Source organism: Ambystoma mexicanum, chromosome 5q (assembly GCF_040938575.1).
Source record: "Ambystoma mexicanum isolate Mex_15411 chromosome 5q, UKY_AmexF1_1, whole genome shotgun sequence".
In the NCBI taxonomy this organism is placed as follows: domain Eukaryota; kingdom Metazoa; phylum Chordata; class Amphibia; order Caudata; family Ambystomatidae; genus Ambystoma; species Ambystoma mexicanum.
Window position 1 is genome coordinate 416,126,720 of NC_090933.1, and position 18,960 is coordinate 416,145,679.

The following is an 18,960-nucleotide window of genomic DNA, read 5'->3' on the forward strand; positions in this document are numbered from 1 at the left end:
CTCTCCCCTTTTTCTGGGCACCCCGCTATTGCGTCCGTATCTCCTCTAGCCATGCTGCAGGCGGGCCTGATTTTTGCCAGTCATATGGTCCCTCCCCCCACCTCTGTTGATGGTGGCTCTATTGCGGACAGACTGCTGCCGGAGCTCCTCCATGTTTGGCAGGGTTTGTGGTGTATATTTCCGGATCCCCCTCTGGGTTGGATCCCTGCTGGGGGTCCGAAGATGCCGCGCCAAGCCTCTCTCTTCTCGCCCCGCTCTCGGATCTCCTTTGCGGCCCTGCCTCATGGGTCCCGCATTTGCTGGATTGCCTTTCCACTCCCTCTTTAGGTCCCCTTTGTGTATGGAGGATCTAAAGGTGTATACGGCCTAGACTCGCCACCTTAACGTTTTTGGGATCCCCCGCTCTACGTCTCTCGCTGGGGGTTCCCTCCATCCCCGTTTGCTACATATGTCTGTTGGGCTGCTCTGCCGTTCTGTTGGATGTCCCGTCGGCAACGGTGTCTCTGATCCGATTCCCACCTGTGTTGGGAGGTGTGCTAGGAGTATGCCCTCATCGGGATTCTCCTGCGTGTTCCAGCTTTGTGGCTCCCCGCTCGGTCTGATACTCCGTAGCCTGTCTGGGAGTGCTGCGTCAACCGGGGTTGTGTTTTTGTGTCCTCCTCTAGTCGCCTCTTTCCAGAGTCCTCGGCATGGATCTTTCTCCTGAATCTTGCGTGTGTTGCTGCCTGCTTGGATCCAATTTCAGCTCCTTTTATTTCTGGAGTGTCTCAGCGAGTTTGTCACCGGGGCTTGTGGGCTGTTGCTGATGGGATTTCCGCTTGGGCGCCCCTCTATGCTTGCCCCTTTCTCCTCTCCGCTTCACCGCCTCGCTGTGCTGGGAAACGTTTGAGTGTCTGCTCAGGCTGTCATGGCCTTTCCCTCCAGGGACGGGAGTTATGGAGCACAGAATCCGCTTCATTAACAATTCTTAGGGCTGCGGCCCGGTGGGGAGACAGAGCACCGCTCACACACGTCTACCCTCCTCAGCAGCCATCTTGGAATCAGTAAAGCTGATTTTTAATCTAAATATACATTATTTTAGTGCGCTTTTGCATGGATGGTTTATTAGCTGCATTAACCTATTATTCTCCTATTTTTACATGATGTATATGATTGTTTTTATCCCTATGTACTGTTGAGTTTTTTTTTCTAACTTGTGAAAAGTTCATTGCTGAACTGTTCCACAATAAAAAAATAAAACAAATATATTATTCTTTTCCCTTATATCCCCATAGTTTTAGTTAATTTCCTCAAAGGGGAACTTTATAACATGACTTTTACTGAGACAAGTTATTGGCTTAATATACTGCTTGCTTCTTGGCAGCCTGTTATACCCGTACTCCCTGCTACCTTCTCTTATGCGGTGGAACACTTCCAGGAGCATTGTTCCTTTGACTCCTCTTCTCCGGTCTTTGACCGTTGTAGCCTGCTGTTTAGCATTGTGCTTCTCCTTCGGTTTTCTCTCCTCTCTGCGGTACCCTTGTCTCTTGAGAAGGCATCAGAAACCCTGTGTCCTTGGCTCTGTGGTGGAATCGGTGACGTTGGAGGGACCGACCGTTCACCACAGGTTTCCTGTGGTCTCGCCACCACCTCTATTCAGTTTCCTGCTTCACGGATTTCTCATGCCGGGTTGATGCCGTGACTCTGGCATCCCAGCGGATTTCTGCTTCTCTCCTCTCTGGGTTTCTCATGCTGGGCTGGCACTCCAACTGTGGCATCCCAGATTTTCTCTGTGTCTCTTCTCAGTGTTCCTGTCTCCCGCTTCAAGTGAGTTTCAAACTTGCGTGCTTGTGCTGACTCTGCCTCTCTCGTTTCTGTATGTCGAGTGTCCATTATTTAACCTCCTCGTCGCAGTGTACGGGACGTAAAGGGGCATTGAGATTTAAAGGGACATGTTACTGTCGTGTAAGATTTTGGCATCTATTCAGCGTGTCTTCGTCCCAGTTGTTGGGAGTTTCTGTTGTGGAACACATCATGTAGGCCATGATGTTGGTGTCTCTAGGGAGTTCGTCACAGGAGTCCTTGTCCCCAAAGGGGATGTCTCTCCCGGTGAGGCCCCACTTGTCTCTATTCCCCCAGGGAGGGTGTGGCAGAGTGGGCTCACCTGTCTAGACTCAAAGGGGAGACTCCCTCTGGGCGAGAAGTGGTAAATTCCCTCGATTCGTCAAAGACCTTTAGTCCAGTTTTCGTGCCTGATCACCCAGGGGTGACGCCCAGCACCTGGCGAGGGGTTGCCATTGCCGAACTGTGACAACATCATGGCATGTAGGGAATGTGAGCAAACATGAAACAGTTAGGTTTACTTTTTCTAGGAGGTTCAAGGGTGTTGGACCAAGCTAGTTCTCAATGGTAGACTCTTGGGAATCATCGTGGAAGGCCACCCAAACTCAGAGTGATGATTCCCCCCACTATTGTAACACACTTGGTGAAGAATGTCTCCTCCCCAGGCAGGGCAACATATTGTCTCGGACCCTGGTGGTTGCAAGACTGGTAACCCGGCTCAGGAGCTGATGGGAATGAGAAAGGGAAAGGTATTAATATACAGTGAACAAGACACAGTTTGATTACTACACATATCTGCTGTTTCCTGAGGCCACATACAAAAAGCTATGTTGTATGTTTCCTTGTTACTTCACAGAGATATCTTTGGTCTTAAAACAAGGATATTATAATTCTTAGGCTTGGCTGTAATTATTCGGGAGACCACCCTTGCATGCAAACAACAAAAATGAGCACCAGAATTTCCTCAGAATAGGAATCAAACTAAATACCTGAAACGAGTGTTAGTCTGGTCTCCATTCCATTCGTCCTCCCTACGCAGTTGCAAGAAACTGAGTAGTTCGTGGTCTCTTTTTGGATCAACCTGCTGGGAAGGAGTGATGTCAGACGTGGAGCATCTGATGTTGATGGCAGCCATCTTGCGTAGGGACTGATTGATGTTGGACACCCTTCTGACGAACATGGTGCCCATCTTGCATTTGAACAAAACCCTAGTTCCAGCATATACTGTCTGGTCCACCTAGGTTGCCACAGATAACCTGGTAGGAGAGAAGCATGTCTCTGAATCTTGGCAATCCTAACAAAGGGGCCTACCATCGTAGGACAGTATGTTCTATGCATTTGTATCCTTTGGGAACACTGTACCGAAATCATCTTAGCAAAATCTAATCTTGTCATGTAATATTTTAAATGTACAATTATTTACTTGTTTATTCTTGTTAAAAAGAGATCTGCATGTGACAATAACACTTGAGTGCATTACAAAATGTCAGGCAACCTACCAAATGGGCATTTAATGAAATATGTAATAGTTTTTATGGTATCAAAACAGCCATTTTCTTTTCTCGGGGCCACGAGGGGTGGCAATAATTAGGTTGATCTACAATGTTTCTAAATCAGGTGTAGGCCTACAAGGGGTCCATTTTAGAAATAGTTTGATACCTTGAATATGTTGATACTTTGGAAGAGCTCTCTTAAATGTACTAGCTACTGCTGAAACCCCTGAGCATGGCCACTGAGATGTCTGAGGAAAATTAGACAGCAGACACTCTTTTCCAGTGTGATATCGAATTACTATGTTATTAGTGTGTCTATATTGGTGTTGAAAGTGATCCAAAACATACTTATATCATCCAAATATTGTGTTTTTCAGTGTTAAGTGAGCCGGAGAGAGGCCCATTGACGGTTGTTGCTACAGTTTTTGACAAACTCAATTTGGAGTACAAAAAATACCTTGAAGCAGAGCAAAGCTATACTGGGGTAAGATGCACACAGTTTCTCTTTCAATTATGTGAGTACTACATTTAGCTAAATAAAAATCAATTAATATGAATCCAGTGTGGGGAGTGCCAGAACAAGCCACAGCTGCCCTGCTGCCACCGGCGACCGAGGTGTTCTCAATCACTTTGAGCCAAGTTGGTTGCATTAGAGGGTGGGTGGGGGTAAGTAATCGGGAGGGGTGTGGTTGGGGTGATTTTGTTCTTACGTTTGAATGTTCATTAATAAAAAAAAAACTTGTCAAGTGGAGCTATGTATCAAGAGAATGTAACTGTATGTGGCGATAATTCACGCTTGACTATTCTTTAATAATGCTAATTTATAAAACAAATCCCCAAAAAATCTATTAATATAATGCGATAACATTGTTTAGGAAGCTGTATGCAGAATGAAGTGAATTTTTATCGTAGCAGGCCAGTTTAAAATAATTATATCTCTTGCAATTTGAGACACATATACTGGTACAAAAAGAACAGGACTATGGGCCTCATTAAGCGTATGGTGGAATATTCAGAGGAATTCCATTAAGCCACTTTTTTAGCACATTGCCATACTCGCAATGAGTCAATACTATTATATCTTAACATAATTGTCACTGAACTTAATGACTGACATTCTTGTATTTTTGTATTTTGAACAGGCAGTGCGGAAATGTTGCAGAGAAGTGAAGAGCTAAGTAAAGGGCTATTTTAAGGCATTGGTCATTTTAATTTTTTACTTGGAAAGGGCGTAGCAAATAAGGAGCATGGAACCTCACACAAAGTCACAAAGCTAGTGCTTGAGCAGCTTTAGTCCAGTATCTTAAAGCCCAAGTACATACTTTTTTTTTGTTTTTTATATTGTTGCATATATAGTTTACAAGAAACCTTACACAACATGATTCATTAGAAAAAAAACATAAAAGAAAACACTACAGAGTAATATTAAAACAACAAGATCGATATTCCCATAAAAGTATATAAAAAAGAGAAAAACATGCATAAATCACATATCAATTCAACATAAACAGAGTACATACATAGACATGGTTCATCTTTCTAGAATAAAAAGGTTAAGTTAATCAAGAAAACCTAGCCTTGAACACAATCTCTTCAACAAACTCGATTCAAATAAAATTGCCCATTTCTAGGTTTTTCTTATCCAGCTCAGAACTAAGAAAAGTAAGAAAAAGATTCAGAGCTAGAACCAAAGAAACACTAGTGCCCCACATACAACACCAGAACAGGTTCCTGGACACTTAAGTCATGGAGCTTATCCCTGAAGGACTTGGGATGTTCCTTATGAAAGAATGAGCAGACAACAACCAAATTCTTCAAGGTCTCTCGAGAATCAGTAACTCCACAGAACCTGCAATTGCTCTCAGATACATTCAGAACAACCATGGTGTCCGTCTTACTCCAATGTCTGATCTTATCATAAACAGGCAACTGATTTAACCTAAAACGCATGTGATTTGTGCATATGTTGGAGCAGGGTAATTGCTGAAGATACATGGGTAAACATTCCCTTGCATGCACAAACTGAGAATATTCCTCATAGCTGACATAGGTTGAAATGCGATCCACTGTCTCGCACCAGTCAAACCTAAAAAAAGATCTTTTTGATGTGCCCCGGTCTTAATATCAGATCTTCGTGGGAGCCATTAATACTAGCCAGTACTGCAATCATCCAAACTCTAAACTCTCCAATGGATGGAACAGTACCGTCAAACATAGCAGCATTCAAATTCTCATATAGGGAATTCTTGAGGGGGAGGGAGAGGGGGGACAATCATTCTTCGAAAGAAAGAAAGCTGTCTCCAGAAGTACCTGGCTTTCAATGACACCAGACACAGCTTGTGTCTAATGATAGCATTAGGTATAGCCTTCGAAAGGCTAAGCACCTCCTTCCAAATCTTTCCCTGGAGAATGTTTAAAATGTTGCCCGTATTGTGGGAGTAAAGGTCAAGTCCGTACAAAATGATAGATTCAAATTTGGCCAAATAATAACGCCTCAAGGGCAGCAAAGAAAATGTACAAACCTTCTGCTTTAAAAACTTCATTTGAGCAGAATTTCTTTTTAGCTTTATCAGTCAAAATGATTTTTCAATATTCAATAATGACCCTATTCGCCAATTGATAGCCCAAATAAATGACAGTCTTGACCTGCTCCACACTATCAGATCCCATAGTCCAGACCAAATGTTGACCCTTAGTTCTACGAGATAGAACCAAGTCCTTAGACTTGGAGGCATTTGTAAAGAGGTTGTTATCCTGGGCCTATTTTTTTAAAAAAAGCTGCATCTTCACTCCAAGACCACGCAGTGTCCTGTCAAAAAGTTTAAAATCATCCGCGAAGGCCATCCACTCCAGCCTCACACTCCCCAACCTAGCCGGAGCGATGGAGGGACCCTGCCACAGTCCCTCAACATCACAAATGTATAGGTTGAAGAGCGTTGGTGCCAGAGTGACCCCTGTTTGACCCCCATACAGGTAGTTCTCTCCGGCGACAAGACACCATCCTCGGACAGACAAACTCGTACGGTGGTATGTGAATGTAATAAAGCAATCAATTGCACCAGTTTACGGGGGATGTTCAAAGAAAGCATTTTATACCAAAGTCTGGACCTAATAAGGCCATCAAAAGCACTAGTCTTATCCAGAGAAGCCTAAGTTCATACTTGAAACATGAAACTTAAAATATGATGCCATTTCGGAGTTCATCGTTCTAGTCTTGTGCTCTTTCATTTTACATGTCTATAGCGAGACCTCTTTTAATTGGTTGACGTTTACATGCTCTCCATTCTGCGTCTCGTGTACCATGTTTAGGTCACCATTCTGATTCACATAGATATATGCACTGTCAAAAGAATGGTAAACTGACTCAATCACTATTCCTTATTATTCTCACTGATGTGAGAGTTTTCAAGATTCTCTAAAGACTCAAACACTTCTTACCCCACCATGGACATCCACAGTGCAAGATTAATCTGACCCTTGATAACCCCACTCCCCCATGTTTCTCTCTCTCCCTGAAACTAGTTGGTTCTATCTCAGGTCAAACATGCAAACATCACCCTCTCATTCTCCCAAACTCTTGAAGAGGAAAGATACTGAACATGAGACACAGGCATTTACCGGCCTATCACTGGTCTCCCTTGCCCTGGTTCAAGGCCTAGATATACTTTTTTCTTCCCAACTCGAGGAGTGACTATCAGTCTGGGGTTCACCTACACAGGAGGACTGAAACAGTATTAATGGACATCAGAGAAGAAATACGTAAGACTACATAGCAAGTCAAAATGTGGTTAGACCACTCTGGTGCTTTTGACACTGTAGGTCATAACATTCAGTTTCAGTGCCTTAATAAGGCTGAAGGGACTGAAAGCACCATCTTGAGTTGGTTTGAATCTTTCCTGGGTGATCACACTCACCAGGTGAGAATGGGTTCTTTCCTTTTGCGGCCTACACAGATAATGGGCCTCATTATGAGTGACCCGGTCCGGAATAAAGGTGCTGGTAACAAGTTACCGGCACCCTTTCCGGACCAGCTCACTTGGAGTCTGCCGGTAGGAGCACTGAACTACCGGCAGGCTTGACCTGCCGGGAGTTCAGGCCCCTACCGGCAGGGTTTTCACTGAAGCACCGGCACCGTTACTTCGGGTGCCAGTGCTTCAAGGTTCCATCCCTATGGAGCCCTATACTCCATGGGAATAGTAAGGAAATCATGGTGGCAACAGTAAGATAACAGACACAAGTGATCACAGTTCAAGGGTGTTTATTTAAACAATATCCAGGTTGGAAAAATGCCTGATCTAACCTAAATCTAAGATGGGAGCAGGCGTCGACCATCAAATGAAAAATAAGGCAGTCCTAGTAGCGTTGTGTCACATAAAAGGGCCTATACTAAGAAAAACCTATTGCCAATCCTTACACTAATTAAAGAAAGAGTGTGGGATTGGGTTTTCAATAAAGAAAGAAGTGTTGTCAAATAATATGTCAGGATGGGCTTTAGCCAGGGGTCTCCCTTCCCCACGTTTTGAGCACGGGATAAGGTGGCAGTCCTGTGCACAGCACACGCTTGAGCTTTCCCAGCACGAGCGGACAGTTCCTTTGCAAGTAAATCAGGTTCTCAGCACCGTTGATGGCCAAGTCGCATTTCTCTTGAAAGTCTGTTGCCTTCGAGGGCCTGACGTATTTAAATAACAAAACAAAAGTTCCTTTAACCAAATGAAAGTTCTTTAGGGTGATAATGGTTCACCCCCGGGTGCCCCTCTTCTGGGCGCTGACCTTTCTTGTCACCTCAACGTAAAGTTCTGTTCATACGGTAGTGGGCCGGTAATGATTCACCCCTGGGTCTTCCTCTTCTGGGCTTAGACCCCTTCCGATTCTTTCAGTCTCCCTCTACCGGCTTCTCTATGGCTTGGGTTGCCCTCTTCTGGGCGCTGACCCTTCTCAAATCTTTCAACCTCCCGCCACCAGGTTCACTATGGCTTTCTCTTCTCTTTAGCAGTATTCACTTCCCTTGGTTTCTCAATGTCTTTTCAAACAGTTCATAGTGGACATCCGCTTGTCGAATACACTGTTTCTTGGGACTTTAAACTTTGCCCCTCTTCTCTGGCATCCCTCCTTTGGGTTCACGCTTGCCGTTTCAATATTTTCAACGCAGGCATCCCTCTTCACTCTTGCCACTTCACCTTTGCTTTCACAATGTGGGATTCACGTCCCTTACTTTTCTTAACTGTTTGTAGATCAATGTCTTTCGATTGTACGGGGATTTTACTAGACCTCCTGTATGACTACTTTGACCTGCTTTGTTCACTCTCCTACAGCTTTCTGGTATCTGTAGTGCAATGCAAAACAAAGGGGAATCAACAAAGGGGAGTTGTAGTGTTGTGGAGAGGTACAATTCGTTTTGGGCTTTCGAGGTAATTTGGGGTTCCCCTGTTTTCTCCATCTTTTGGAAAGTGCTGAGGGGGGGGGATTTTGGTGACTACATCCCATAAAGACTACTGGGATATCGGTAGGGGTGCATTGGAAAGAATTGAATACCGCGTCTCGCCCAAGGGCGCTCCTCTCGCAGTCTACAATGACGACCTGTCCAGGTGATCCTCCCCCGCTCATCCACCCCCAGGGTTGGGATACAAGAGCCATGGCCCTCCCCTGGCCACCTGCAAAAAGGATCCTTGGAAATAACCTTGGAGGAATGCCTCAGGTTTCTCACAGAATGGGAACTTACTGTACCGCCGCTGCCTGTGATATCGCAGTAGCACTGGTATGTCAGGCGGCGGTAACGGTAATACAGGGTTGCCAGCAACCCAGGTTACCGGCAAGCTCATAATGAGGCCCAGTGTGTGGTTCTCTGTATCTGTACGGAATGGTTTTGTGTCCAACACTTTTCAACATTTATTTTTTGTGGCTGGCATACCTTTTCAACAGCTGCCGGATTAGATACCATGTATGTCATGACTCACCCACGTTTAAGGACAGATGGAGTAGGGGATAAGGATATTAGAACAGAATAAACTGGACTGCACTTCTGGGACTAGCAAGTGATAGCAGGAGTGCTGCAGTTAGCTACATTTCAAGATGGCCACCACATTTCTCGAATCAGCAAGACACTCTTCATAGCATATGTTCTCTTCTGGTTCAGACTAGGTTCAATCTGGCCACGGGTCCCGTTCTCCTTTTCCTGACAACATAATTCCAGGATCATATACTGCTACATGGTAAATTCGCCAATGCTTTTTGGAATCCCTTTTCGTTCTCGCTCCCTCTACTCTGATCATCCTCCCCCATGGCTTGTTCGTCTCAGAGGCTCCAAATCTTCCTGAGGGAACCTCTCCTTTGAACTCCAACCCTTGTTGGCACTTGTACATGCTCCTTGGGTGTTTTGCTGTCTACCCGTTCTGTGTTGCTGTGTCAAATGGTTCTCTTTCTGCCTTCCTTTGCCATTGCCAACCGCCTGATAACTTGCCCCCTATCTGCTTCTTACCATAGCTGTTCTTGACAGAAAATCCATCACTGTGGCTACCTTTTGCACCGTCCTTGGATGCAGACAATGGGATTTTTGCTGCCGCTCCTTAGTACATGACAGCTTCTCCTGTGGCACAGCTGGGTGATTCTGTGGGATTGAAGGATTTAGTAAGGGACAGGACACATAACTTCTACCAGAACTCCCCAATATATTAATACATAGCATATACTGACTAGAATTGATTGTTTCCTCTTGTGTGCATCAGATTTCAGCACCTTTGACTACCAAAGATGGGACTTCCCTGTGCCACGCTATGATGGGACTTCCCTGTGCCACGCTATATGCCACCATATTGAGGGCTTTGCCTCTGTTAGTGTGTGTTGTGATGAATCCTTGGATGTCGTCCCTTCTCCCCTAGGGGGAGCCCCTTCCCAAGAGGCTAGGGTGGTGAGGCCGCTACCCGATTGTCCCCCTGGGGGCTTGTACTCAGTGGGTGGATCTTAAGGGGAGGGATCCTCCCTGAGGGACTAGGGACGACTAGGGACGACAACCCCTTCTCCTGTAACAAGTACTGAGACATGGAAGAGCAGGAATGACCTACAGAAAGTCTTAACTAGAGACACTAAGATGAGGAAGAATAAGGATCACTTAATGAAGATCACCCTGAAAAGTTCTAGGACGAGGAGGACAAACGGAACAATGAAGGGTCTTTTTGAGAATCAGAAGGGACATTCTAGTTGTTGCACATAAAAAATAAAAAGCGAAGGAGGACATAGGACACAGAGCCTCTAGTCAGTTCAGGAGAGAAGCCAGAGGAGACACTAGGCCCAAACTTGGGGGAAACAAAATGGGAATGCTGCCGCAAGTTCACAGGAGAAAAAAACAGATGGAGCAATGTCCCTGTGAGGTGCGCTTCGGTAGTGACACCGATGCAAGAAGAATCCCGAGATAGTCCGTCAGCAAAGGGAGCTCTGAGCAAGAAACATATCCGGCCATGGAGGGCATCCAATGCCATAGCCAAACCCACCAGAACGAAGAGACGCTTGTGGAGAAAATGAAGCGGAAACAAGCTCCTGGGAGATACCTGAAAACCGCCCTGTGAAGAATCAAGGTAACGGGAGCTATGCTATGCAGAGGCCGGTTTGGGGTTAAATATGGGTCAGTGGCATGTTCCATGGGCCTAACTTCAGGAACCCTCTCCCTCTTCACAATACCTGGGATAAGAGTGACTTCCATGTAAAAGCCAGAAAAAACATTGGGAGTCATCTTCTTAGTGGCAGTACCTGGCAGGGCACTGTACCAGGTCTACTCACCTGAGTCAAAAGAGAGGCTCACAACAAGCAAGAGTGCTGGTACAAAAACCTGAGAAAAGCCAGGAGAAGCTCCTGGCATTGTGAACTTTTCGTGCTCTGAAACACTTGTGTACAAGTGTGATATAAATAAAATATCATATCATAACTGCCCAAAAGAAGCCAATGTGAAGGGGTCTGGGACCCAAACAAGAGAAGCCAATGTGAAGGGGTCTGGGACCCAAATAATCTCAATGGTTTGGGACCTGCACCCTTCTGTGAAGAATAACCTAAGTCATCTTTACAGCCGCAGTACTTGGCAGGGTAGTGAACCAGGTTGGCTGTGAAAGAAAGGCCAGGAGAAGACCTTCTGGCTCAAAATAATGTTACTTTACAAATTATGCCGACGATACGCAATATATCATCCCATTATCTGGTTCTCATAACCTGGATGAAAATCGCATAAATCAAGCATATGATCTCATCCAGGACCAGTTCTGCCTGTGGGAGGGCAAAGAAGTGCTAGTGTGCATACATTTTGAATTCCAGCGTTGAGGTGGTGGACAGACCATTGGTGCCACAGGATGCATGCCCGTGGCCTTTTAGGTGGACTGGGTGGAAATGCTGCAAGGTGGATCTGTAAATCGTATGATAGACTGGCACAAGTGGCCTTCAGTTATCCCAATAGGAGTGGAGCATCACAGGCGACCCAGGGGCAGCAGGCTCCACTGGCACAGCAACCTGCTTCTGTTGCGAAATAGTGCAAAGCGGCATAGCAAGGACTAGGTTGGACTGGCTCAACCCCCCATTTAACATGATGAAACAGGCCAGGAAGAGACAGAGGCCCATGGACACATACACCGGCAAAGGGAGTAATGCCAGTGCCACCATGAACAGCTTCACCTCTGTCAACACAAAATTGGATGATATTGTGGCCAATATTGGCTTGCTGCGCACTAAGCTAGACAGGGAAAGTGGGCTCATAACTGAGGCCAAAACATGAATTGGCGACTTGGATGACAGAGTAGAACGGCATGATCGTGAGATAGGGGAGATGAAGGCAGGCCTGGCAGCCTTGCAGGCTAAATGCGACGACTTGGAGTCACGATCTCAGGGTAACAACCTGCGTATTGCGGGGTGCCTGAAAATGCAGTACAGAGCGTGATGGAACTGTTTGTTGAAGATCCTTTGAAAACTATCCTCTGTGACACGAAATTCTCAGCACAATTCATTGCGGAACATGCCCACTGAGTGCTGGTCCGGGCCCAAAACCAGGTGCGCCCCCACGTACGATCATAGCGAAGTTGCTGAAATACAGAGATAGAGATCGCATACTGCGACTATCCAGAGAACGGGGAGCTCTTCAATATGGGTTGAGTTAGACCTTCATCTGCCTAGATTTATCAACTAAGGTCCAAACAGCCAGAAGATCATATGATTCTGTCAAGTGACTCAGTGCACGCCAGATCCCACATGCCCTCCTCTTTCCATCAAAGCTATGCTTGCAACATGGGGGCCATGCACACTTTTTATAAATTCCCACTGATGCAATAGCATACATCGAAGCATCAATTCCCCCCGCCCCCTTCCTGGGAATAGCTCTGACAGGGCAGGGTCTGTACGGAACCCAATACCGCGTCCCGCTGACACTGGGGAATGACTCTCCTTCAACCACTGAGACCTTTGACTCAGTGTCTTAGAACTACTTGTTCATGGTCCTCTGCCGCATTTGGGTTGGGCAATACTTCCTCCAATGTGTCTGTCTGGCTTCTATACAGCAGACCCACGGCGAGGATTCGTACAAACGCCACTTTATCGCAGAATATACAGTTGGGGAGGGGGACACGTCAGGGGTGCCCCCCCTCTCACCTGTCCTCTTTGCACTCACAGTAGAGCCACTAGCGGAGCTCATTAGGGAGAAGCATGGCCATAGGGGCATTCGGATAGCTGGGCCACCACACATGATCTTGCTATACGCAGATGATACTTTATGGTATATACAAGATCCGGAGACTATTTCAACCCCCATAATGGAGGACATACACAGGTTTTCTGGGTTTTCGGGATATGGAGTTAACAGGACTAAGTCAGAGCTGTTCCCCTTGACTGAGGCTACAGTGTGCCGGCCGACCTGATGGGTTCAAGTGGGTCACATGCCATTTTAGATACCTGAGTATTAATATTTCTAGGAGCCAAGCAGCACGATACAACGAAAACTATGCAGAGTAATTGCCGCACTTAATTGTGAAATTGAAAATATGGTCTGGGCTCCCAATATCTATGTATGAGCGACGCTCCCTATTAGAAATGATAGTACTTGCCAGGTTATTGTACCTCTGCAGTAACATACCTATATGGCCTGGGAGGTCCTTTTTCACTACATTAAAATTCCTATCTGTGGAATTCCTCTGGGGGACCGGGTGGCCATGATGAGTTGGGAGAAGCTAGTGGAACTGTATGAACGAGGAGGGCTAACACAAATAAATACACCAGGGTGCACCGGAACATCAGGGGATCGGGATAACCGTGGTCCGACCTCAAACAAGGAGCCTGCAGGCCTCATTTGGCATCCTGTAGATCCATTGAGTAAACGCGGGCAGCTAGCAGCAAAATGGCCGCCGCCCACAATGCTTGATTAACGGCTGCCACCAAAGATACCCTGCTTCGGCTCAGAGGCACTGACTATCTGGCATAGGCGAGCAGATCTCCCTCGGTGACCGGCAAGTGGTCCCCCTGCCCCTGCGGAGGCAGAAAAGGCAGAGGAAGGTGGTCGCTGGGGACGACGCAGGGGCGAGTCGGGACTGCCACCACGCCAACCTGGGGGCCAATGGCACTGGGGGCCTGACCCGATTGAAGAGAGGGGACCACAAACTCCCCCCAACCAACAGGGGATGCGGACAGTGCTGTCAAAGCACACAGAGAGGTGTGAATCAGGCGGCCCTGCCACAAAGAATAGATCTAGCTGGGTCTGATGCAGGTCCCTGCTCGAAGGCAGGAGGTGGAACTGCAGGAAGGTGTCTGGAGCCGGCGGCCGTATCGGTGCCTCGCTGCCTCCTCCTTTCTGCTGCATGCGGGCGGCCAACTAGCCTTGAAACACTGCGGTGCACTGCCAAAAGAAGATACTGGGGAAAAATCCCTACCTCTATGCTGCGGCCCAGTGCAGCGGGACACATATGAACAGCTACACCAAGGAGCAGTTGCCTTTGGGAGCCATGCAGTGCCGGGGGCAGGCAAGAGAATTTGTATCCGCATATAAATTACCGCCAAGCATACGCAGCTCTTCTGAGGTGTGAACACACCAAGTGAGTCATCCGCACCTGCAGGAACATATAAGACCTTCCACTAAAAGCAACATCAAAGGGCGAATGGAGGCGGATGTGAGCCCTGGAGGCTCTGCCGAGACTGCCGCTATCCTGGCTTCAAAATCCTGGTCCCTGAGTCACCTTTGAGAAACCTGAAGGCGTCTCCCTGACTAGTCCCTGGGGATATGGCCAGGACACAGCCATCATATTGGATCCAGTTCCTGGGGGTGGGCCAGTCAGGGAGGATCATCTGGATGGGGGCTCCTCTGGATTGGGAGTGGGACACCAATGGGTCAGACGCGGTGTCACCCTTCCTTCAACACCTTTTCCCCATCCTCTTCCGTAGGACATTCAAAAACACTGCACCCTCCCCCCTCTTTCCCACACAAACACTTTCGCACAACATGAAATACAACGGACTAACACCAGAGCTGTTTACCTGACCTGTCCCAATACAAGGGTCAGGCAAAGTCAGGCAATTGACCAGAATCACACACACACACCTGACGGCCCTTTCCCTTCCCCGCAGGGATAAAAGGTGGAGCAAAAGAGCACACTACGAGCAAGGCAGACCGCAGGACGAGCCAGCTATCCAAACTAGGCAGTTTAAGAGGAGGAGAAAGGCAGCAAATAGCGAGAGGCCGACGAGGAGAGACACGGACATTCCCTTCTCGACAAAACCCTCTGCAGAAGGAATTGTAAGACCGAGGACAATAGCCCAAGGGTCCTGCAGCAGATGTCAATGGTACACGGAGCGTATCGCTGCTGATAAGCCGGAGCGAGGGAGATTCCTGCTACCGCGGTACCGGCCGTGACTCCAGTTATGAGAAAAGCCAAGCGGTTCATCACAGCCGGTGAGTCGAAGGGGAAACTGATATGAACCAGGCTGTGGTGAATGAAAGTTGCAAGTGAGAAAAGTTCAAAGAACTGTAAAATTGTAAAGGGGGACCGGCACCACGTGGGTGCTGCTCCGAGAAACTCTGGTCAACCCCCGTCTGAGTGAAACTACAGATACTATGAGGCCGTAGGAGAGCCGCCAAGATTGGTAAAAGTGGTCATACAGGAGGTCAAGCAAAATCCCTGTACAGTCGAAAGCCTTTGACCTAAGAACTGATCAGAAAGCAAGGGAAGTGAATCCCGCAAACATTGAACACAAATGTGAACGTGAAGGTAAAAGTGAACCCGAAAGAGGGATACTGACGAAGAAAGGGGCAAAGTCTCAAGAAACAGTGTGTTGATGAAGGTGAACACAGTAGACGGATGTCCATTGGAACTGCGCGTAAAAATAAAACATTAAGATTTATGAAAGAAGGAAAGGCCATAGTGAAACAGGTGGAGGGAGGCTGAAAATAAAGATGGCATCAGCGCCCGGAAGAGGGGGACCCAGGGGTGAAGAATCCTCACCCAAAGTAAAGCCAGTAAACAAGCTTTTGTTTTGTTATTTGAATACGTCAGGTCCTCCAATGCAAGAGACTTTCAAGAGAAATGAGACTTGGCCATCGACGGCCCTGATAGCTGCAAGTGGAACTGTTGTCTCGTGCTGGAGAAGCTCGAGGTGTACTGTGTTCCAAGATCACACTTTACCCTGTGCTCAAAACGTGGGGAAGGGAGACCCAAGCTACCGTATCCTGACATATTATTTGTGAACATTTCTTTATTTTCTTGAAAACTATCCCACACCCCTTTTTGTATTAGTTGTAAGGCCCTTTTTATTTGATAAAATGCCACTAGGACTGCCTTATTTTCATTTGATGGTCGACGCTTGCTCCCATCTTAGATTTAGGTTTAGATTAGGCGTTTTTCCAACCTGCATACAGTTTAATAAACACGCTTGAACTGTGATCACTTGTGTCAGTCTTAACTGTTGCCACCATGAGTTCCTCACATACCAGAGTGCGAGAGTGGCACTGGCGCTGAAGCAGACTGATCCAAGAGAAGACCTGTTTAGGAGACCTCTCCCTGAGCTACGAGGGAACATCGAGGGAACATCGTGCAGAAGCTGATCTGCAACAAGGCACCCTGGAAGTCAGTCCCCTAAGGCTGTCGACCGTAGATGAGGTCTGCCGAGAAACATTGAAGTAAAGCACCAGGGCATCGAGGCCGTTGACGTCCATCACCGTCAGCCGGGGTTCGGAGGATCTCTGTGACGGCTGGAAGCCCGTCGAGTAGTGTTGCCCAGAAGCGGGGACAGTGTGATGCTGTGCTGATTGATGACCGGAGCCGCATTGCTCCACCATTCCCTTAGAACATTTAAACCAAGGGCTCCCTTGACATCACCGTCGACCACTTTGTCCCGCCTGAGAAAGTAGAGGTCGCTGACGACTGAGAAAAGTCCACCAGTGGGTTTTCCACCACCTAAAGTCCACAAAGATGCCGACAAGTGAAGGTCCAGCCGTGATCGATTCCCGATCGTTGACACAAATGCTGACACCCGCTGCCGGGCCTACGCTCATCACTGAGTCCTCTTTGCGGCACCGAACTCTGTCATCGAGGTGCACCGCATGCCTCGTCTATGCAGGACGTCCACCACCGATCGTCGACGAGCACAGCGAAATTCGAAGTTGCTGTCCAGACGACGGTGTACACCCTTTCTTCACAGAATCTTTTTTTTACCAACTATTTTAACATTTATATATATATAGAACTGTGTACGCACATGACATAGTGTGTGGACATTCCTTTGTGGGGGGCTTGGGGACTACACTGTACTTAAGAACCAGCCTGCATCACCTCCTGAGAGCTTAAGCCTTGGTTGCTTGTCTATACTACCATATAGAGAATCTTGACTGGGGTTCTCTGTGCTTCTACTCGGCCATATAGAGTGCAGATAACCCCCCTCCAGTCTTTACACCATCATATGCTCAGATGTAAAGGGATGTCCAATTTCCAAGGCGGTTGGGCCCGGCAATGGAACGTACGCCAAATGGAAATCACTGATGAAATCCAGAAATATGTACATGTTAAATGGGCAAATAGAAGAAAACGTTCCGGGTAAAACAACCTGGTCTAATGGAACACACGCAACAACTATAGACCCTTTTTAAATTATACATCGCAGATTTACCTGAAGTGCTCCAACAGATACCTCAATTCCCACCATAACTGAACAACACTGAAATCCCAGTAATTGCATATGCAGATGATCTGGTAATAATGGACCAGACTCAGATCGGTCTGCAGCGCTTACTAGACAAACTTCAAGAGTACATGGCTAATAATGATTTGGCCATAAATAGAGCAAAAACTAAAACCATGACTGTTAGGGAGAATTCTCTGTTTAGGCTGAATTTCCTAACCTAGTGAGTCCCCCAGCAGCTTTGCTGGATTTTTGGGGTTTATTCTATTCTCCTGGCTAGAGTGAGACTCTTTTACCCTCACTCTTGGACATGATTTGAGTGTGTTTCTTTGAATCTAGAGGTGTTTAATGGGCTATGGGGTCTTTTACTCCATAGGGCTTCATGTGTTTTTGGGATATGTGTTACACAGCACCCTCAGTGCAGTGACACAGGGGTGTCGTAGTGACCCCCCAGTATAGACTCCATACCCTGGGACTGACTACTGTCTCCCAGGGCATGTAAAGTCACCATTGACTTTACTAGTCTTAAATTCTGAACAGAACCAGTACAAACCATCATATTGTGGACGTACTGGCTGGGGCAATTCGATTGCCCCAGGGTCTGTTAGTCGAGGGGGCACGTCTCCGTCCCCCCTGATCGAGTTTTGGCTGGTGACAGTGGATACTACTTTTTATATTCAACCGCAAATATTTTCCTATGGGATTTCCCATTGTTTTAGGCTACTATCTTTATTTAATTATTTACGGTAGCCTCCAACATACCGCCGATTTATTTAATTAATATCAATTCTCCGGTTGGTATCTTTTGCCAAAACTTGATTCTAAAATGGCGTTTGTGTTCTCTTCTGTAACTCCAACCCAAGTCGAGCCCTTTGTTCCACTTTTTGGCGGGCTTCTCCACAGAAGCCCTCCAAAGTGGTGCCACTCTGTCTGGGGTACTTAGGAGGGGTGGAGGGGAATTTAGGCACCCTGGACTGAGTTGCCTAGGCAACTCAAGTCGCACTCCATCCTGATTGGCCCAAGTGGTGAGCCCGCCGGCTCACCACTTAGCATGTTTGAGTGACAGCTAGGCTGAGTGAATGGGGGTTTGCTGCATAAAATCAGGGCTTTGGGGACTGGAACTTCAGAAGTCGCCACAGGACCTAAGAATCCGACGAGGGAGAAGCTGAGCCGACCTGCCACGACACCACCACCGGTGGAGCCCTGCTGGACTGTCTCACCACTTTTCCCAACGACAGAGGAGATCTGCCGCCTGAGAGTCTTCTTCCTTTGACTGGTGGGGATAACCAGTTTCACCGTCTTTTCGCTTTCCCGACGTACCTCGTGGCCGCCTTGCCCGTGCCAAGCACCCCGGCAACCGGGATACCGCGTTTTACCACGACCGCGAAACAAAGGTACCACCTTTAACCGGAAGACTCCGCGGCTGGTTTATTCCCTGGTAGTGCAACGACCTTCATCTTTCCTCCAAGTCGCGATCTTCTCTTCCCCTGGACGACTACGTGACTTGCACCCACTACCAGGA

The 18,960-nt window shown here is 47.2% G+C and overlaps 1 protein-coding gene across 4 annotated transcripts in view; it reads left to right on the top strand.

Moving 5' to 3' along the window:
- The window catches only part of RMC1 (regulator of MON1-CCZ1), a 1,737,150-nt gene that overhangs the window by 1,225,289 nt on the left and 492,901 nt on the right, over positions 1-18,960 (top strand). For all 4 annotated transcript variants that reach the window (XM_069620905.1, XM_069620903.1, XM_069620904.1 and 1 more), the window contains one exon: positions 3,692-3,798. In XM_069620905.1, coding sequence (XP_069477006.1) covers positions 3,692-3,798 — 107 coding nt within the window. The remainder of the gene's footprint in view (positions 1-3,691; positions 3,799-18,960) is intronic.